Source organism: Schistocerca americana, chromosome 1 (genome assembly GCF_021461395.2).
Source record: "Schistocerca americana isolate TAMUIC-IGC-003095 chromosome 1, iqSchAmer2.1, whole genome shotgun sequence".
NCBI lineage: Eukaryota > Metazoa > Arthropoda > Insecta > Orthoptera > Acrididae > Schistocerca > Schistocerca americana.
In genome coordinates, this window is record NC_060119.1 from 416,412,523 (window position 1) to 416,436,111 (window position 23,589).

Sequence of the window (23,589 nt, forward strand, 5' to 3'; positions counted from 1 at the left end):
ACACATAGCAGGTGTCTCTATGAGCTGTCTGCATGGTGCTGAGGTGCTCTCATGGCCAGCAAAAGACCCAGATCTGTGCCCAATAGATCATGAACAGGACCAGCTCAGGCATCAACACTGGCCCAGTGCCAGTATCAACGATATCAAGGACTAATTACAACAATTGTGTGCCAGCTTGCCTCCGGGGAGGATACAACAGCTTTGTGACACCCTTTCCAACCAAATAAGTGCATGCATCCAGGTCAGAAGGGCAGCAATGTCCTACTGATAAGTGAGCTCATACTGCCAAGGTCTTTAAAAATTTGGCTCGATTTTGTAATTACTAATTACAGAAATAATGTCACATAGTCTCTCCACCAGTTCAGTTTCACTCCATTTATTTGTCCCCTGAAGTTTCAGTTTGTTTTCTCCTTCCCTTCTGGATATTTCAACTTTTTTTGTCATGCAGTGTGTGTGTGTGTGTGTGTGCTCTGGAGACTCCAATACAGACTACAATTAGTACAATTTCTGAGGTTAGCTCACAAGTCATCAAATAAAGGAAGTAATGAACAATGGACAGGCAAATCAAAGGGTCAATAAATTGTTTACCTTTTAGACCAAGTCCACCTTCAATACTGGAAACATACACACAAACCTCAAGCATACATAACCTTTATCTCCTGAAGCTGTAGCCACTCAGGTAATAGTGCAGAATCAGGAGATAACTTTAAATGTGTGCATATTCTCTCTCTCTCTCTCTGTGTGTGTGTGTGTGAGTGTGTGTGTGTGTGTGTGTGTGTTAGCTCTTAAAAAACATTTTGTACAAAGGTTGACCAATTTACCACTTCTACATGCTTGTGCACTGCTCAATGCCTGTTTCATTTGTAAAGTATCCATCTACCCCTTAGTCTTTATACATCAAAGTGTCTAATCTACACCTCTCATCTCAGTGCAACATGCATATTCTTACATACAAGGCAAATGCAAATGAGAAAGCATGTACTTTTTTACTTTGTCGCTCATTATTTTATACAAATTAAACAAAAAATAAAATGAAATGTGTGTTACAAAAACCAAGAAAATGATAACACTTCCATGTGAAGATACCAGAGAATATAGAGGATTCAGATCATGTTATTTGTAGTGACCTGGAATCCATCAGTTCAAGAAGTAGGAGGAGATACATTGAAAACAGTTTCATGAAGGCACAGATCCTCAGATGTACATACCAATACTGAAAGACCATGAATTCTCTGGCATTTTCCAGTGAAAGCCTTCAACGGAGACACAGTAATGATACCGCTAACAGCATTTTTTGTGAGAATGAAGAACAACACACGAATTAGCACAGTGAGTAGTTTTAGTGATCAATGAGCCTTGTCTCGCTTCTCCCCCCTTTCTTTTTCCACTGAATTAGTATTCTGTACACTTTCAAAATGTCCATGGTTCAAATCTGGAGAGTCATGTACCAGAAGGAAGCAAGGGAGAGGATGTTGTTATTGTGGCCGGTATCCTCTTTCTACAACACAAATGCGCACATGGACTAATATGGTTCTTTATTTACATGAACAGGTAGTTGTTACTTAACTTGAATAGAGTCCACGTTTTGTGGTACAAGATCATCAGTAATAGTCCTCTTGCAGACTGTTGTTAAGTCAATAAAACTAGACCTGCAATAGTCACTAATCTGGTCGCTAATTACTGCCATAGCTTGTGACGAACTAAACCCGATCTGTGCATAAACAGACAGATGCAAACTGGATGTGTGAGAGAGTGAGTGGGTTTAGTTCATAACAGGCTACGACAGTACAGAGCAACCAGATTAGCGACTATAGTGGGACTAGTTTTATTGACATTATATTAGTCTGCAAGAGGACTACTACTGATGAGCTAGTACCACAAAACATGGACGCTATTCAAGTTAAGTAAATAAAGAACCATATTAATCCACATGTGTTGTAGAAAGAGGATACCAGCCACCCATAACAACATCCTCTCCCTTTCTTCCTTGTGGTACAAGAATCTACAGTGGCGACAAGGATGGAATATGAACCCATGTGTGCATGGCACCTCACTGCTTACAACGGACAGGAAATTCCAGTGCTTGGACAGTGTAGTTTGCCTGCCACTTACAAATCTCACACTGGGACAGTGATATCAAGAGACAGTGAGAACATATTTGGTTCAGATGCCTTTGATTTGTTTGCACTTAGCATCCCAGAAAATGAGCTTTCAGTGTCTGCTTTTGAACCAAAAGACAGTGTAGCTAGCTTGCTTAAAGAATTTTCTGAACTATTTTCAGAAGGAATGGGAAAAGCTAATAAGTCTCTAGTACCTGTAACACTGAAAGAAAAGGCACAGCCTAAGTTTTTCCGGGCCTGCCCCGTTCCAATTACTTTAAGAAACAAAGTAGCCAGTGAATTGAAAGAATTGCAAAATAATGGTGTAAGTGCTCCCACTCAAGCTAGTCACTGGGAAAGTCCTCTCATTTTCTTGCCTGAGCCTTCTGGTTGCATTTGCATTTGTGTTGACCTCAAGCCTACAGTCAACCCACAGACAGTAGTTGACACTTATCTGTTACCTCGCCCTGAGGAACTCATGGACAGGCTTGGTGCAGGACATTACTTTTCTAAGACAGATTTGCATGAAGTCTACTTGCAAATTACATTGTATGAAGAATAACAGTAAGTGTTTGTTGTGAATAAATACTTAGGACTGTTCAAGTATTTACATTTGCTCTTCGGCAGAGCTTCCGCACCTGCCACCTTTGTAACAGCTGATGGCAAAAGTGCCATTTTTTTTCAAACTACCTTGATGATACTGTCATCTCAGGTCAAACACCAAAGGAACACATCAACAATTTGTATACTCTTCTTCGAGTGGTTTCAGAAGCAGGACTCAAGTGTCGTCTCAAAAAGTGTGACTTTTTTCAAACTGAACTACACTACTTAAGTCATGTGATGGACAGTGTTGTGAGCATCCCCCTCCAGTCTCATTTGCTTGTGATCCATGATCTGCATGTTCCTCGCAATGTGTCTGAACTGCAGTCAGTACTAGGTGCGATGATGAACTACATTTGATTCATACCGAATGCTGCTCAGATGGCGGCTCCATTGCATCGCTTGCATCTGAAAAATGTGCCTTCTGTGTGTACCAAAGAGTGTCAAGACGTATTTGAAAAGCTCAAAAATGCCTTGCTCAGTGACAGATTTTTAGTGCATTTTGACCATGCCAAGCCAGTAGCTTTGCAAGACAATGCTACTTTCTATGGAATTGGGGCTGTGCTTTCACACAGAATTGATGCCCAAGACACACCTACTGCTTTTGGTTCAAAGTTGTTACCTCAAACTCAGCTCAATTATTCACTTATTGAAAGAGCATCTCCTGCTATTGTATATGGTGTGACAAAATTCTATTACTATCTGTTTGGTCGCAAGTTCCATTTAGTGCAGATCACAAGCCTCTGCAGTCCTTGTTTCATTTGTCAAAGCCAGTTCCTACGTGCACTGCTCAAAAATTGCAATGTTGGGCTTTGTTACTTTCGCAATGTCTGTATGAAATTGTGAACAGACCTACAGCGAAGAATGGCAATGCAGACGCCCTGTCTCGCCTTCCGATTGGCCCAGACTCTGATTCTGCTGCATCTTGTTGCCAAATCAACAGGACTCTGAATTGCTGGAATCTTTTCCATTGCACTACAAAAAATAGCACAGGCCCTGGAAGCAGACCGTGCTCTCAGGATTTTGTTGCGTTACATTCACATGTCTTGGCTTCATTCATTGAATAGTATCCAGAACTCAGTTGTACGCCAATATTTTGCATGTCAGCATAACCTTTCAGTTCAACAGTGTGAGATTCTAGTTCAAAATGACAAAGGACAATCGCGTGTGCTTATTCCCAGTCTTGCAAAAGGATGTGTTACAACTGCTTCACCAAGGACATTTGGGAATTGTTTGCACTAAACAGTTAGCGCACCACCACTGTATTTGGCAGGGCATGGATGCCCACATTGAACAGATGACATCACAGTCTCGCGCATGTGCAGAAAACCAATCCGCTCCACCACAGGCATTCTCAGCTTGGCCTAAGACTATCCCCATGGTAACAAGTGCCATAAACGTTGCAGAACCATTTTGGAACACTTGTTGGATCATAGTGGTAGACTCTTTTAGCAAGCTCCCATTTGCAGTGCCTATGGCTTCTACCACATCCTATAGCACCATTCAAGCACAGTCCTTCATACTTTGCAAAGAAGGTTTGCCAGCAGTACTTATGTTGGACAACAGACCACAGTTCACTTCACGCAATTTTGAACAGTTTTGTGAATGAAATGGCATTTGTCATCTAACAATTGCTCCGTTTTACTCCCAGTCCAACGGAGAAGCAGAATGTTTCATATGCACTTTTAAACAACAGATACCCAAGCTTCACTCCACCCACACTTGGGAACAGGCACTGCAACTTTTTCTTGCCTCCTATTGCTCCCTACCCACAAGATGGACCATCACCAGTGGAACTTATGTACGGCCGCCACCATTGGACGCTGCTACCTTTGCTACACCCACCGCAGCATCCACCGCCACCAATAATCCACAAGTATCATTTTGCACTGCACAATCCTGCTCTTTTCACAGTTGTTGGCAACCGTGGTCACTGGGAAACAGGTGTGATCCAGGAATGCATTGGCTCTTTTATGTACTTGATTGCAGGGCCCAAAGGTTTGCAGCATTGCCACCAGCTTTTGTTCCACCAGATTTATGGCTGCACGGGACTGTGGGGCCTTCGCAGCCCCCCCACTGGTGACACCATGGCACCCCAGGAGGAGCAGATGGGCAATGCGCACTCACCTTTACCATCCCCCCTTGCTGTCGTGCCAAGGCAGCAGTTTTCCAGAGGATGTTCCTGTTGCCTCTCAAGCCAGATGGCGGGGTATGGTCGGAAGTATGCCATCCTCCACAGTCGCGGCTCCTGGCTCTTCTCTACGTCCAGTGTCCAGCCTCCCCACCACCCTCCTCCCCCCCACTGTTGTTCGCATCCTCCCTACATATCAGTGGTGCAGCATTTCAAGGGGGAAGAATGTGCTGGCATAAGCTATCACCAGCACATCGGTCGGCAAAGATTAAGTGCCAGGATCGATTAGTAGGCACTGGATCAAGCACGGCTATCATGAGAGAGGTCAGAGAGACACCCACAAACAAAATGCTGCCAATGCCCTCTCGACAGCATGTATTTAGGCCACCACCGCAGACCGGAAGGCACTCACTTCAATCACTCAGTCTCATTCAATCATCCAGTTTGGCATCTGTCAGTTTACTCACAGGGTGGGTTTAGTTCATCACAGGTTACGACAGTAGACAGCAACCACATTAGTGACTATAGCGGGACTAGTTTACCTCAACCAGAATTGTACTTCACATCAGTCTGCAAGAGGACTATAACTGATGAGCTTGTACCACAACACATGGACTCTATTCAAGTAAAGTAAAGTAAAGTAAACAATTCATGTTAATAAAGAACTGTATTAATACACGTGTGCATTTGTGTTGTAGAAAGAGGATACCGGCCATCCATAACAACATCCTCTCTCATGCTTTTCCTTGTGGTACAAGACTCAACAAAACTGAAAATTAATTATCAACTAATATTATTATTATCATCTAATTACTTACGTAATTCAAGTTTATTGCTACACTGATCTAAAAAAAAATTCTACAGCAACTTACCTGGTCACACTGGCCTCTGATGCAAGTTACACTTTCTGCAAGGCTTGTTATAGCAGACTGTGGCATGAAAACCTGCTTTATAAGATGAGATGTGAATAAAGTGAGCTCAGAACTTGCCCAGACCACAAATGCTGCAAATAAATACAAAAATGTCAGTAGAATAGAGGAATATTCAAGAATATTTTAGATGTATGTTCTAGGTACTGACTAGCACTATCAGAAGAGCTTTATTATAAACTATGTTTGGAGAGACAATGCCAATTATTACATACTTAAATTAACACACAAACTGAAGGAGGAAATAAGGAACACCACCCCAATTAATACATACAAAACCCTTTTCTAAGACAACGGTTGGGGGTTAATCCTGCCCAATATGATTAAATATTTTAGTTACAAATAAAGTCAGGAACATAGGTTTTTATTGTTATCTATTTGCGTTAGTTCATTCTTCATCACCTTAAAATAAACAACTGTCCAATATTACACACAACTGAGGAAGACAGGACTACAAAAGTCAAAAACTGTCTAATAATTCATCTTGTGTCCCCTGAGTCTGCTATTTGGGCATGCCTGTATAAAATTATTTCATTTCAAGCAGTGTCACTTTGGCCAAAACACTCGAGCTTTTGACAGCTCTCGCCATCGTCATTATCAGAAGTAAAAACCACTGACAGTCAATCAGTGGTTTCTACTCCCAATGACATTGCAGTGACAGCTCTATTGTGATTTGAAGACTAAGAATATTTTATTCAGTTAATTTTGTGGTTGAAGCCCACTTTTCATCTGTGTTTGCTTTCTAATATATACGGGTGTTTGTAAAGCCCTGTTAATATTTCAAAATACCATAACTTGAAAACTGTTACAGACACACCATCATGGTATTTATAAAAACATTTAGCAGCTTTAAAAGTTGTTTTCTGTTGTGCCAGAATTTTAATATTTCCCCCACTTGTCACTCAAAGAACATAAAGGTGATATTTGAGTTCTGCTCGTGTACAGGCCAGCATTACTGCATCAACAATTCTGACTGCTTCAATGACCTGTGCACTTAGGACAGCGATGTCACTGATTGGCACTGTGTACAGGCAGTCCTTGATGTAACCCCTTGAAAATAACAAATACAAAATTTCAGTGCCTGTGTTGTGATGAGGTATGATGCAATGTTCCTTCAGAGATGCATGAATATAATAGAGGGAAACATTCCACGTGGGAAAAATATATCTAAAAACAAAGAAGATGTGACTTACCAAACGAAAGCACTGGCAGGTTGATAGACACACAAACAAACACAAACATACACACAAAATTCTGTCCTATCCAAAGGCCTCACCTTCAGCCCCACTCCCAGATTCAACCAAACAGCCCTCGTCAAAGATTTATTGTCCTATACTCGTACTCTCTGCTGGAAATATCACTTTGCCATGAAGAAAAATGATCCTAATCCTACTCCTAATGATCCAACTCCCCAAGACACTATCCAAATTGAACCCTGCCTGGAACAGTTCCGTCCTCCGTCACAGCGGGACCCACCTCCTCTTCCTCAAAATCACCCTCTCCAAACCTTCCAGGAATTTCTCACTTCCAGCCTTGCCTCTCAATCCTTCTTAAAAAACCTTAATCCTACTCCCAACATCACCACTGCTGAATCCCAGGCCATTCGTGATCTGAAGGCTGACCGATCCATCGTCATTCTTCCGGCGGACAAGGGTTCCACGACCGTGGTACTTGATCGTCGGGAGTATGTGGCTGAGGGACTGCGTCAGCTTTCAGACAACACTACTTACAAAGTTTGCCAAGGTAATCCCATTCCTGATGTCCAGGCAGAGCTTCAAGGAATCCTCAGAACCTTACGCCCCCTACAAAACCTTTCACCTGTCTCCATCAACCTCCTGACACCACCGACACCCCGCACCCCTACCTTCTACCTTCTTTCTAAAATACACAAGCCCAATCATCCCGGCCGCCCCATTGTAGCTGGTATCTCTGCCTACGTAGATCAACACCTTCAACCCATTACATGCAGTCTCCCATCCTTCATCAAAGACACCAACCACTTTCTCGAACGCCTGGAATCCTTACCCAATCTGTTACCCCCGCAAACCATCTTTGTAACCATTGATGCCACTTCCCTACACACAAATATTCTGCACGTCCAGGGCCTCGCTGCGATGGAGCACTTCCTTTCACACCGATCACCTGCCACCCTACCTAAAACCTCTTTCCTCATTACCTAGCCAGCTTCATCCTGACCCACAATTTCTTCACTTTCAAAGGCCAGACATACCAACAACTAAAGGGAACAGCCATGGGTACCGGGATGGCCCCCTCGTACGCCAACCTATTTATGGCTCGCTTAGAGGAAGCCTTCTTGGTTACCCAAGCCTGCCAACCCAAAGTTTGGTACAGATTTATTGATGACATCTTCATGATCTGGACCTACAGTGAAGAACAACTCCAGAATTTCCTCTCCAACCTCAACTCCTTTGGTTCCATCAGATTCACCTGGCCCTACTCCAAATCTCATGCCACTTTCCTTGACGTTGACCTCCACCTGTCCAATGGCCAGCTTCACACGTCCGTCCACATCAAGCCCACCAACAAACAACAGTATCTCCATTATGACAGCTGCCACCCATTCCACATCAAACGGTCCCTTCCCTACAACCTAGGTCTTCTTGGCAAACGAATCTGCTCCAGTCCGGAAGCCTTGAACCATTACACCAACAACCTGAAAACAGCTTTCTCATCCCGCAACTACCCTGTCGACCTGGTACAGAAGCAAATAACCAGAGCCACTTCCTCATCCCCTCAAACCCAGAACCTCCCACAGAAGAACCCCAAAAGTGCCCCACTTGTGACAGGATACTTTCCGGGACTGGATCAGACTCTGAATGTGGCTCTCCAGCAGGGATACGACTTCCTCAAATCCTGCCCTGAAATGAGATCCATCCTTCATGAAACCCTCCCCACTCCACCAAGAGTGTCTTTCTGCCGTCCAACTAACCTTCGTAACCTCTTAGTTCATCCCTATGAAATCCCCAAACCACCTTCCCTACCCTCTGGCTCCTACCCTTGTAACCGCACCCGGAGTAAAACCTGTCCCATGCACCCTCCCACCACCACCTACTCCAGTCCTGTAACCCAGAAGGTGTACACGATCAAAGGCAGAGCCACGTGTGAAAGCACCCACGTGATTTACCAACTGACCGGCCTACACTGTGAAGCCTTCTATGTGGGAATGACCAGCAACAAACTGTCCATTCGCATGAATGGACACAGGCAGACTGTGTTTGTTGGTAATGAGGATCATCTTGTGGCTAAACATGCCTTGGTGCACGGCCAGCACATCTTGGCACAGTGTTACACCGTCCGGGTTATCTGGATACTTCCCACTAACACCAACCTCTCAGAACTCCGGAGATGGGAACTTACCCTTCAGTATATCCTCTCTTCTCGTTACCCACCAGGCCTCAACCTCCGCTAATTTCAAGTTGCCGCCGCTCATACCTCACCTGTCATTCAACAACATCTTTGCCTATGTACTTCCGCCTCGACTGACATCTCTGCCCAAACTCTTTGCCTTTACAAATGTCTGCTTGTGTCTGTGTATGTGTGGATGGATATGTGTGTGTATGCGAGTGTATACCTGTCCTTTTTTCCCCCAAAGGTAAGTCTTTCCGCTCCCGGGATTGGAATGACTCCTTGCCCTCTCCCTTTAAACCCACATCCTTTCGTCTTTCCCTCTCCTTCCCTCTTTCCTGATGAAGCAACCATTGGTTGCAGAATTTTGTGTGTATGTTTGTTTGTGTTTGTTTGTGTGTCTATCAACCTCCCAGTGCTTTCGTTTGGTAAGTCACATCTTCTTTGTTTTTAGATATATGTATATACATGTATGTACATATGTATATGAAGGGACAGGCATTGCAACAACTACAACTGCTGTGAAAGATATTAAATGTACTCGCAGTTGCGAATTTGAACCTTCTCCATCTGTATAATGGAATGACAACAATGAAAATTTGTGCTGGAATGGGACTTGAACCCTGATTTCCCACTTTATGTGAGATAGTTGCCTTAACCACTTTGGCTATCTGAGTGCGTCTTCAGGAGCAACCAAAACTTCCAAATGTCACACTTACCCATATCTTGTGATGCTCGCACACAAACTATCTGATTCCTGCCAGATAATGCACGCATGAATGTCTGAAGGACCATTGTTTCATATGAATTGTCAACATAGACACTGTGCAATTACATAATAAGCATTACATGCCTTTATGGGTTAAAATGATGATCATATCAAATGTACCTCTTTGGCAGGAATCTCGCAGCATGTATGCAAGCCTTACAAGATATGGACAAATGCTACATATGGGAGTTTGGGTCGGTCCTGAAGGTAAGGTGAATGCTTGTATAAAGTGGGAAATCCAGGTTCGAGTTCCAGTCTGGTACAAATTTCCAATGTCATCATTCCTTTATACAGCTGGACGAGGTTCATATTCACAGATGCAAATACACTACGTGCCTTTCATTGCAGCTGTAGTAGCTGCAGTACCTCTTCCTTTAGAAACACATGCACATCCAAATGAACATTGCACCATACTTCTTCGCAACACAGGCTCTGGAATTTCATATTTATTGGCTGTTATTTAGCCGGTGACTTACAAATAAACTGTTCCCCATACATGGGAACAACATTAATGGGATATATGAATACAGGTATGACACGTGGATGATGACGTGTGGAAGTTTGAGTCTAACCATAAGTCATGCTTGGATAGCCGAAGCAGCTCAGGCAACAACTCAAGTAAAATGGGAAATCTGGGTTCGAGTTCCTGAGACGGTGTGAGTAGCATGAGCACAGGCCATCATCAAGGGGCAATCTGTCGAGAGCCTTCATGTGCCCTATAGCTTGGCAGTGTTTTGGAAGGTACAGAGAAAGCACCTCTACTGGGAGAGGGAGGGGGGGTGGGGGGGGGGGGGGTGAAAGGTCATTGCTAGAAGCTGTGGGGCGAATGTCATTCTCTTATATGCTGTTCTGAGCTTCACTTCAGGCATTTTGTTCTGAATAATAAGAGATGTGTCACCAAACATTGTAAATATTGAATACAAGAATAACACAATACAAAAGAGTTCTCTAAAAAGATATTTGTGCCATTCTGGTCATTTTGTACTGAATTGGCAGAGATGTGAACTCTCTTACAGCCCTAGGGCCCTCTGTTGCAGGAAACAAAGTCCCACAAAATGATTAGTGGCACTGCATAGCAGTTCCACTGCATCAAGAAAGAGCTAGAGGGCAGCCATAAATCTTCAATAAGGTAAAAGTGTTCTTGAATATCAAGGTGACAGACTGTTGGTGTAGTTGTTTCAATTACAACCCATAACTGGACTCACTTAAACACTTCATTTTGGCTTAGTGGTGTGACAGGATTAGTTCTTGACCACTTCACCCTTCGATCCCTTTGTACCTCTTCACCTCCATCTTCCTTTTCTCCACCCACCATACCCCTTCAACTCCTCTCCCTCCTCTTATCTTTTGTTTTGCTCTACTCTCTGTACTCCTTTTGTCTTATTGTGTGGTGGCAGCATCATCAGTTCAAACACCTATTTCCTGCTAGCCCCCTAACTGTGTCCTGCCCTACTCCTCCCACACCTCCATCAGCTCACACAACTGCTTTCGAGAATCGATCATCAATAATCAGTCTTGTGGTCGAGGGAGAGCACATTTGGGTGACTGTGTGGGGGACAATGTTTACTTTGCTGGAAAAAGAGCAAGGCCTCGAAGCAAGGGTGGATGCTGATTACTGTTATGCTTTTATGTGCGCCATGCATTGGTTTGCTACAGGTGAGTGGTTGCCTTTCACTTATTTTACATATTAATAATCTGGATTGTTTGTACTTAAAAGACTAGTTCCAATATCTCAGTTCCTACCAATAAAATTATTTTGTTGAATGTTAACCAATTTGTTGAGTTTTACAAAAGTTCGCACATTCTGTCAGCATGTGCATTCACCACACAGAGCTCAAGAAATTTCTTCTAGCCACAGCAGATTGGTAAAAAAATGAATATGTTATAGCATGGGTGTACCTGAAGCGCAACTCGGTGAGTTTGGAAAAGCACGCAGAAACTCACGGGCCATATCAGCCAAGTTTGTGAAGAATATGCCTCCAAGCTGACGTACATAAAGTACAGTGGCTCCTTCTCGCTTAACATGTTTTAGTTGTGCTTTCAATATACTAGAACACAGCTTCAGGAACAAATCACATGCCTGTAAGAAAAATAAACATTTATGACTAAAAACTGGAAGTAATCATTTTAGTTGGTAGTTGTTGGAATATGTAGCTATTTGAAAGAAAAGTGAGAATCAATTAGGACTTTGAACAGTTAAACAAAATTGCAAATTGCACTATGGCACAGGTAACTCACTAAATTTTACACACCATTCTGTAATACACAGTAAGAAAATAATTTTTTTTATGCACAATAACATATCAAAATGCAGGTAAATTACTTTAAATATTCTTATAAGTCCTGTATGTTTTCTTTTTTTCCCAATTTCTTTACACGGCTATAGGTTCACTAAACTGTCATTAAAACAGTAGTAAAGCAAAGCTGTCATCAACATGAAGTTTGGTTTGAACAGCACAGTGCTTTACCAGGTATGCTCCTATTGGGGATGACATGCAGTTGCCTCCATCCGTCCTTTTAAGTGGCCTACCAAGCCAGTTACTCATATACTGGCATCTACAATTTAACATGGATTCCAGACCAGGGTGCAACTTGACTTCAGATTAACAAACATTGCCAAAGGTAAAAAAAGTGATACGTAACAGATAAAAACCCTAGGACTCACTGAGGATCAAACTTAAGTCCTTCAGATCCACAGCCTATACTTTTATCACTGAACCATCAAGCTGCTCACAAGTATACTACAGAAAGTACTCTCACATAGGTTTTTAAACACGCACACGCATGCATGCACACATCTTAAATATAGTAGTGGAAAATGAACAATCTGTACCAATCATCTGACATGACTAAAGCATTTTAATCCCCTCTTATTATTCAAATTGTTTCCATAAATGGTGATAAGATATCAACATACTTACAGAAAGATTCTTACACAATGATTACAGTGCCTGTTTTAACTACAATACAGTTCTCCAACAGTGCATAAAAGCATAAAAGTGATGGTAGAGGTGTTCGATGTCACCTTGGGAAGGGGTATTCCACACTAATTCTACTTGTAACAGCAGTTGGTCAACAGATGTTGCCAGTAATACAGATTGCATCAGATGCTACGCCACACTGTCCCAAACATGTTCAGTGGTTAGGTATAGCAGTCATGCCAGTCAGGGAAGTTGATGAACATCTTGGTGAACACTTGGATAAAATGCTAAGTGTGTGGATTAACAGAATGCTGCTAGGAGTGCAGTTCTTCCTAACATCATAGAAGTGGTCACAGAATGGGCTTCATAACATACTGGATGCATCCTGCATTCTTCAGTGCTTCATCAACCAATACCTAAGACGGTCACTGCAAACTATGGGTTCCTGGATCTATAATTTGCTGCCTGCCACAGTTCAATAGTTCTCACCTTAATATTTGGTGCTGCACTCAAAATCAGTGACACCAAGACAGAATTGGACTCATTACCACGAACAAATTGTGCATCATTCATTTTTCCAGATGTGCCTTGCATATCATTACATGTGGCCTGCACATTGGTATGCTGGGCAGTCACTAATGGCTTTTCATCTGACATGATAAGACCACAAATCAATCTGTATGTACACCACTGCCAGTCAGAAAAAGAGCAATAGACCACTGGCACCAACACTGACAAATATTTGGCAGATCATCTCAACATGTCTGGCAATTCTTCAGAACCATCCAGTTTCCCACTGCTACACAATATGAGCTCCATGAAATTAAATTAATTATCTGAATTGTGCCTATTAATACCACCCTGGCACATCTACAATATGTATGAATCCAGTACAATTTTCTTAACAAGATAGCAATGTTTCAGTAAGCCAAATACAACTGGCAGTGCTCCAATAAATCATCCATGCTCAGTTTACAGGACAGTGCTTTGAATAACTGCCAGTCTTGCCCTCTGTTCTAGTCCCACTCTAATACATGATATTATTACATTACATCTTTTACAAGTGTTCGTTTTATAAGTTCCAGTATTGCATGTCAGAAATCAAACACATTATTCAAACATAAATAATAAGAATAAGGGGATTTCCTGGATGCAATATGCAGGAGAAATTTAGCAGCAAACAGGAATGCAAAAAAGTGCCGACTGTTAGCACCCAGCTGTCAAAACACACAAAGCATAACACATATAAAGACTTTTAGTCTCCAAACATCTTTTGCCTCTGTGTGTGTGTGTGTGTGTGTGTGTGTGTGTGTGTGTGTTTCACTTATATTAACGCCCATCAAACTGCAAGGCCCATTTTGAGAAGCATGAACACATCAGCTAGCTAGAGACTGCTACAGAAATCACTACAATATTAATAAGAGATAATGGAAGAAAACCAACAGATATTTAAACAATGGAAAATCCAGGATGGAATGTAACAATATCAGAGAAGGAAAGTTGCTACTCATCATATAGTGGAGATGCTGAGTCGCAATAGGCACAACAAAAAGATTCAGTGTGGTTTCAGTTCTCTGAGACTGCAGACGTGTGTGCAAGTTGTGTTTGTGTGTGTGTGTGTGTGTGTGTGTGTGTGTGTGTGTGTATCTACTGCTGATGAAGGCCTTAATGGCCGAAAGCTATAATTGTGTGAATCTTATTGTTGTGCCTATCGCGACTCAGCATCTCCACTATATGCAACTTTCCTTCTCTGGTATTGCAACAGATATTTAAACGGGGTTTGACTACAATTGGTTTTGAAACTGAATCTCTCAAATAAGAGAAGCAGTGTAAAAAATTTTTATTGTAGTAATAACCACTTACCTGAGTAGAACATGATAACTTGTTTAGCAATCTAACTGCTCTCCTTGCAGCTCTCAGTCCTCCTTGCAATGATTTGTCAGGTGAAACAGTCAGTTCCTTTGTTAACACATCAGTCAGTGCTTTCACACGAGTTTCTACCTTTCGTCTATAATATAAAAAGACAATAGACATTAACACGGACAAGCCTCTATTTATGTGCCTAGTTAAGGACATACTATAGGTTTCATGATACTGTTAACAATAAAAATGCATTGATAAGCTCGTGGTTGAGGAAAAAAAGAGACAGAAAGAAAGAAAAATATGACAGCTAATATGCCAGTCTCTTAAGTTTAAAAATAATGGCAACATTATGAAAAAGATAGGCTAATGTAAAAAGGAAAACAATCAATTTAAGACAAAATAAATTAGCTGTATAGATAAAAAAAAAAAAGGAAGACTGCTACTCACCATATAATGGAGATGTCGAGTCACACACAGGCACAACAGAAAGACTGCTAAACAAGGAGCTTTCGACCAAGAGGTCTTCTTCTACAGTAAAAAACACGCACACGTTCCTGCAAGCACTACTCACACATACAAAACTGTCTTTGGCCACGGACCAGACAGAGAATGCGGCCGCGCGTGTGTGAATTGTGCTTGCATGAATGTGTACATGTTTCTATGTTAGAAGAAAGCCTTTTGGCTAAAAGCTCACTCGTTCAGCAGTTTTTTTGTTGTGCCTGTCTTGACGCAACATCTCCACTATATGGTGAATAGCAATCTATCCTTTTCCAAACTGGATTTTCTATTGTTTGATTAAGTTTAAAAATAGCTTGACATGTTTTTCACCACTTTTTATACACAGCAGAGGGGGATATTACCGATATTCCCACAACTTACTAAATAATTACTTCTGCTAAAACAGGTATATACACTATAGACTATTAAAATAGCAACAGCTTGAAGATGGTCACATTGACATAAGTATATTAGATGCATGACTATGCAAACTGCACAAACTATGAAAAAGTAATTTCTTCTACATTCTATAGTTATGAAAAATTTATGCATCAGATTCCTCATTCAGGAAAAATATTTTTGTTGTTTGTGAGATCATATTAAGCCTCGTGTAAGGAGGAGAAATGTCTACCAGCACACATCAGAATCTGACAGTGCCAGGCTCATCATCTATTATAAACATAATTTATCATTTCACAATACTGCTAATCATGTTCCTCAAGATCCCACAATTATTATTCAGATATGGAATCAAAGGATACAGGAGGGCCATAATCAATGACATGCATTACCTCAGTGGCCCCAAGAGGCCAGCACCCAATAAGTCAGACATACTGTTTGCTCAGGCCAGGCACAACATGTGCATACAGTGTGTACACTGAATCAGGCAAGGGGTTTATTTGCAGTAAAAGAGATTAAAGTCAAGTATGTACACATTACACAGAAGAGAAAGTGTTAGAAAGAGTTGCTCAAACTGTATACAAACAATTTTTGTGCACTGTATGGCCCATAAGGGAAAATGGACTAGTCTGGTATTTTCAGTAAGCTTCACATTACAACTGGTAAAAGCATAAATTTTAGTCTGCAATTAAGAAACGTTCAACAAATACCAATGTAAGGATAAAGTATAGAGATGACCCAAAACATTATGACCACTCACTTAACAAGGCATTGGCCCATCTTTGGAATGCAACATAGAGGAGATTCTGTATGGAATGGATTCAACAAGTCCTTGGTAGGTTTCCAGAGTAATGTGGTACCAGATGATTACATACAGGTCATGCAATTCTTGTAAATGACAGGTCAGGGGTTTGTGGGTAGAGACATGACACCTGATAGCATCACAATGTGTTCCACATGGTTTAGATCATACAAATCTGGTGGCCACGACACCAATATGAGTTCTCTATCATGCTCCCCAAACTACTCTGGCATGATTCTGGCCTTGTGACAAGCAGAGTTATCCTTCTGGAAGATGCCATCACCATCAGGGTAGACACCAAGTGTGAAGAGTTGTAAGTGATTCGCAACAATGCTCACGTAGTTCACAGCTGTCATAGTATCTTTTATTACTACCCCAGGCTCCATGGAGCCCTGGTGAATGTCCCCTCCCCCCATAGAATAATATTGGCCCCATTGGCCTTCATCTATGGCGCAGTGCACGTTTCCAGCATCCGTTCACCTAGTTGAGGATGTATCTGGATGCAACAATCAACCTGGTGTAACAATACATGTGATTCACTTCATCAGGTGACATGTCTGCATTGGTCCACAGCCCAATCTTGATGGTCTCATGCCCACTGCAAACATAACTGATGGTATCATTGGGTCAACTTGGGAACATGTAAGTGTCATCTGCTGCAGAGCCATATGTTCAACAATCTGCACAAAACGATGTCTTCCAAAACAATGTGCTGGCACCAATTCTGTACTCTGTTGTCAGATATGCCATAAAATGATGCCAGTCTTGGTTTACAGGTTGGGCAACGTCTTATCACTTATTTGTGATTTTTCCATCCTCCAACCCCTTTCCATAGGTGCTCATGACAGTAACCCATGAATAGCTAACCAGCTCCACTATTTCTGAGATGCTCATTCCCAGGTTCTGGGCCATAACAATCCCACGCTTTGTCAAAGTCATCAATGGATTTCCCAACTTGCAGCCCACATCATTCCTAGAAAGAATCCTAAGTCGTCTCTGCTCCACTTATATATTTTCCTTACCATATCATTCACCTAAAATACTGCCAGGTGGCAGTCAGTCTTGCAGGTGCAGTTATCACAATGTTCTAGCTCATCACTGTGTGACATGTCAGAACAACCATTAAAGTTTGATTTATTACAGCTTATGGAAAATGTTAAAGACTGAACACTTATGTAATCATTCCTAAATCACATTTATGCTTCTCATGCTCTCAGACTAACTCAGTTAATGTAAAAATGGATCAGTTGTAATGAGCTTTATGTTTCTAAGTTAAAATGAACTGTATGTCATCTCATTAAACACAGATTTTTGTCTCCCCATCCTCATTAAAGGTAGACCCCTCAACCTGGGCACTCAGTGACCTATTCCTCTTGTCCAACCTTCCTTATAAAACTATCCCTCTTTCCTGTGGAAGGAACTAAAAGTTCTGGATAATTTTTCGTGTGTCTCTTGGGAGGGCCTGGAATTTTGTCTCCTCAAGGTAAGTAGCAGGCAGCAGTAAATACTGTTAAGCAGTACGACTGTCAGCAAGAAAAGTCTTGCAATGGTTTAGTTCCATTTTCCAAACACACACAATAAACAGCCTTTTGTTGGTAATTATGTTAACTGATTGGTGTCACATGGCTCTCAAAAACTGATTAATGCAAGTATTGAGCAGCAATAAAGAAAAATTTAAGTGTGGCCCAGACACAAACTGATTGAGGGAAATTTTAATGAATCTTTGCACCAGTAAAAAGAGCTGTTCGTCACTGATAAATGTATTTAAATGTGGTCGTACAGGCGACCCTAGTCAGGCATGCTCCATACAGCCACCTGAGATTTCTTCGAAACAAATATCCAACAGAATTAATGGAAATGTGACATAAAACAGCCACCATGAAAATGTTAAGAGCGTAGGCTTCTCATATTAATGGGTATGTAATATACTGAATGGAGTTCTGCATATATAGTAGCACTGTGGTCCCTGACTAGTAAAACACATGTTCATGAGAGATGAGACCTCAAACTCAGTCAAGCATATCAAAATCACTACAAAGTTACTTTTCTTTCCAAAGCTGGAGGTTACTATTACTTTCCGTATGTAGATATAACGTCCAAATACGCAACAAGTGACCTCTGCATGATGCTACACAACCAACAAAATTGGCTGCTAGACAATCCCTGCAATTTAGCACAACACATCACTTGGGCACGTAACATCAACAACGGTTCTTTTAAAGACCAAGGACCTAGATATTTCTGACCAAATACTAGAGTGTTACAGATTAAAATAGAGTGCACAAGCAGATCTAAATGCAAGGGTTTATCAACTCTCCATTTGCAAAAATATTGTTGATGTGATCGCTATTGCTATCCAGAAACACTTGCAAATAATGAAGATCAAAAAATGACAAGAGGTAAAATACCACGATGTGACTCCTTGGTGCAATTTACCATCCAGCCTATGGGATCGCCATATATATGCACAAAAAAAAACTTTCTTAATCTCAAAAGGAACCTCTAACAATATCCACAAAGTAGTTACAAAAACTGGAGATTTACATATTGTAAATATCTACAAACTTCCGCAGTTCCATGGCATTCACACACACACACACTTCTATTTATACATATGATTTCAACAGCCATCATGAGCAATGGAAATACATCTCCAATGGAGAAGCTTTAATTTCATGGGAAGAAGAGCACATTCCCCACCTAATTTTTGATGCCGAGAACCAATTCACATTTAGATCAGCTGCTTGGAGGCAAAGTGCAATTCTGATCTATGTTTTGTATCTTCAAACGATAATCTCCAGCCACTAGCAATCACAGAAAGAGTTCTGCCTGACTTTCTAAACAATCAGCATCATTTAGTAGTGATGGAAGCGGGCCTGCAGATCTCACTGACAGATTCCAATTCCCGCCCACTATGGAACTTTCAGAAAGCAAACTGGTCCGACTTCTCTAACAACCTTCATAAGATCTTGGGATGGATTCCTCCCTTGCACAATAACTATGGAAGATTTTTCAGTGCAGTATTATTCACAGCAGGAGCACATTCCAGGATGGTTGGTGAGAAACTGTATGGGGATTTTCTCTCAAACGGAAAACAAGAAACAGCAGACAAAATGCTGCATAGTCTTGATGCCACATGCTGCCAGAAATGGCTGGACACCATTGAAAAATGTGACTTCAATCAAGCAGAAACCTGGGAGGTACAAATCAAATAACACAACACAACAACCTCATAAAACTGAACACAGCTGGCTCCATACACTGCCCCAACATTTACACCAGGCATGGGCAACCTCTGGTGGCCTGTAGACCTGATTCACTTACTTACTTCAGATCGCAGGCTACCTCATCAGAATGGGACAGGAACACTCCTAGTGCTTGAAGTCAAAACTACGGCTTCCATGAAGTTAATGTTGAAGGGGTAACACACTGAAATGAATATCACCCCTTCCCCGGCATGCCATGCCAACAAATTATGCCTAAAAACGTGTTTATTTGACATTAAATTCATTTTGTGTTCACTCAGAATTTCTTTCATGGGCTGGATTGAATTCAATCATGGGCTGAACGTGGCCCGCAGGCCACCTGTTGCCCACCCATGATCAAAATCATCTATTTCCCGACCTCACACTATACAAGTGAAATGAGAACGAAGAACCATGGTGGTGGAATTTCACATCACAGCCCATATTCTCTCCCATTCACTTTCATTGACATTTCAACAACTTCAAAAGACATTAAATAAGCTGAAGCTCCAGGTTTCAGTGATATACATCCGGAATTCATTCTGCAGTGTTGCAAATATGCCAAAACATGGTTAGCCTAATTTTTCTCCAACACTGTGCCAACAGGGTCCAGTCCATGACTTATGAAACAAACGAATATCACTGGTATCTTAAAACCAGGTAAACCTACCATCAGACCTCAAAGTTATTGCCCTATTGCCCTTCTGATTTACAAATTACTTGAGAGACTCCTATATAAGAGAATATGTATCGAGATACTTGGAAAAATTCCTGCTGAACAGACTGGATTCTGACCAAACCATAGCTGTGTGGATCATGTACTTTCAGTGACAACTTACATAGATGCTGGATTCCAAAAACATATCTGTTTTATTAATTGATCTGCCTGCAGCTAATGATACTGAGTGGAGGTAGAGTGCTCTCTATCAGCTGATCAGCTGTTCCAGGCAACACCCTGCACAACAGCACAACTTCTTAACAACATATTGACTGACAGGCCATTTCGGGTAATCACATGCAATATCACTAGTGAGCAGAAGGTTCTCAACAACGACCTACCTCACAGCTCAATCCCAGCTCCGTCACTATTTAATTAGGATATTGCCAATAAGCAAGCCACTCAGTCTGGGAATTTTGGTTATGCTGATGACTGAGTAATAGCAGATATATTAACAAAAGAACTAAGTGTAACGGGACTATATTTTCATAAAAGGGTACTTCAAGTGAACCATGACAAAAACTGAATGCACTTGCTTTCAACTGAATAATATCCCAGCCAACAGAAAACTGGACATATTTTTCCAGGGTACTCGCCTGGCCCATAACATATATCCACAGTACCTTGGAGTTACACTTGACAGAATGCTGCCATTTGAACAGCATTTAACACACTGTAGCTAAACTGAAGTCAAGAAATTATGTACAACATGGAGTTCTGCAGCTTTGTTCTTATGATCATCTGTCCTGGACCTTGTTGACTCAGTAGCAGAATACTGCAGCCCTGCTAAATCAAACATTGTGGATTGTGCCCAATCAAGTCCACTCCAGTATTCTGCCTACCTACCCTGAGCTGAATTCCATCACTTAACCTGAGGAGAAGGAATATCCTTTCGAGGGAATATATAAAAAAATCCTCAACAACCAGCAGCTGCCAATTCATGAGGACATATTTGATACCTGAAACAACAGACCGCTCCGGCACCCCCACCCCCCCCCTCCCCCTATACATCTTTGTAGTATGATGAGAAGAGCATGTGAATTCATGCGCTGAGAGCGGTGGGGGAACCTTGTTATAGCAATTCCCCATCACATGTCTCAGCCACCCAACTGGTGGACCTAAGTTGAATCTCCACTAAGCTTGGCCAAAATAATGGTATAATAATACTTCTCCAGAGCTCCATAGCTTTCTTCAAGTCAACAACAAACCATGGGAGCTTAATCTGCCCCAGAGGGCACCGAGTACACTCAACAGGATCTGGACTAATCATGGGAGACACGATGACCTACTGCACAGGTGGAGAAAGACCACCACTACGAATTGTGTCTGTGGTTTCCTGAGACAGATTGTCAGACACATTGTTGAAGATTGTCTCCAAAATTCGTACCCTGGAAACCCTTCAGATTCCTTGGACACTACAGCAAATGTGATACATTATATAAATAATATGTCTGCAACTTTGTAAAATATGTACATATTTTATTTGTGTTCCAATATGATGTGTAACTGCCACATGATTAATAATAATAATTTCTTAAGTTAAACTGGAGAATCATAGAGAGAGAGAGAGAGAGAGAGAGAGAGAGAGAGAGAGAGAGAGAGAGAGTTTCCTACAGTTCTGAAACTTTCAATGCACCTCCAAAGATTATAAACACTAACACATTTTTTAAATGCAACAAACATGCAAGCACTGAAGATATGTATCCCATTAAAAAGATAAAGCTCTCTCACTTTGCAGCTGAGGTGCGTGATGGGGAATTGCTATAACAAGGTTCCACCACCACTCTCAGCACACGAATTCACAAGCTCTTCTCATCTTACTATAAAGATAGGTGCTAGGCAAGATGTAAAAAGATATGAGAATTCAACTGCTTCTTACACCGGAATACTTTTCAGCTGCAAACAGAAGTGTGCACTGCTATTAAGGTCATGTTATAAGAGCTGCACTATAAATCAAATGGTTCAAATGGCTCTGAGTACTATGCGACTTAACTTCTGAGGTCATCAGTCGCCTAGAACTTAGAACTAATTAAACCTAACTAACCTAAGGACATCACACACATCCATGCCCGAGGCAGGATTCGAACCTGCGACCGTTGCGGTCGCTCGGTTCCAGACTGTAGCGCCTAGAACCGCACGGCCACTCCGGCCGGCGGCACTATAAATCAATAATGTTTTTAGTATTTTGTTTATTTTATCTTTTGATTCTGTGACTAATGTTTATCAAAACACCCTTGTGAACTCCACTCAAGGAATTTGTATTTGCAATACAGTATCAACAGCCTCTGAAGTCACAAGGAATAGGGACAAGTTTAAAACATAAAATACTGAAACTACTTCATGTAGGACAACTGAGTGTTGATATTCCCATCTTCATGTAGATTTGCTACAAACTGCAATGTTATGGATTTTCATAAGTAGCTACATTTCCTTCCTATATGATTATATACTGACTCGTTACATGTGTCATTTCTAGGAATGATTTTATTAATACAGACTGCCCTTTCAATATTTTGAGATACTTTAGCAAGCAGTGTGGGTGTTTCTATCACAAGAACAGGAGCAACATCCTTTTGTAACTCTGCTGTGCTGGATCACTAATGGAAAATCTATTTTGTGTAAGACCCTTGAACATAATTCAACGATCTGGCAATGTATTATATTACTTCTAAATGAAGTAATTCAAACACAGAGTGATAAACACGAAGAACAGTTCATTAAAATTATTTGGAGTCTGTGACCACATTGACAATGCCATGACAGAGCAAGAAAAATTTTATTGATTGTGACAACAGCCACAGAAGCCTACACTTACACAAATAACAATTGTATGAAGGAAACTGTGTTGTGTATATAGATATTTAAAGCAACCAAAAAACACACTTTAAATTAGAGTTTGGTGTTCAGAGTTCATTCCACATTTACCTTCCACATGCAAGACATCACAATAAAAACAATTAGTTTTAATGCAGCCTTATTACTTATGTAACATGCACACTACATATATACAAATTCAACCAAGAAAAAGTATGCGTTTACCGGATATCAATAATTACTGCATCACTGCCTCTACCAGAATTTTTGTCCAGAAAATCTCTGGCTCGTTCAAGCAAATTGTAAGCATCTTCAAAATGGCGCTGGGCAATGCATACATCAAGGTCTTCAGGTACTTCTAAAAGCCAGTCTGGTAGTTCCAGCTCAGGAATACTGTCCTCTGAATCCTCAAATGCTGAGAAATAAGAATGCATT

General features: G+C 41.3%; 1 protein-coding gene across 3 annotated transcripts in view; it reads right to left on the reverse strand.

Moving 5' to 3' along the window:
* The window catches only part of LOC124602240 (exocyst complex component 8), a 110,413-nt gene that overhangs the window by 37,388 nt on the left and 49,436 nt on the right, over positions 1-23,589 (reverse strand). For all 3 annotated transcript variants that reach the window (XM_047136308.1, XM_047136307.1, XM_047136309.1), the window contains exons 7-10: positions 23,380-23,569; positions 14,679-14,823; positions 11,794-11,974; positions 5,703-5,833 (exon numbers count right to left, since the gene is read on the reverse strand). In XM_047136308.1, the coding sequence (XP_046992264.1) occupies positions 5,703-5,833; positions 11,794-11,974; positions 14,679-14,823; positions 23,380-23,569 (647 nt within the window). The remainder of the gene's footprint in view (positions 1-5,702; positions 5,834-11,793; positions 11,975-14,678; positions 14,824-23,379; positions 23,570-23,589) is intronic.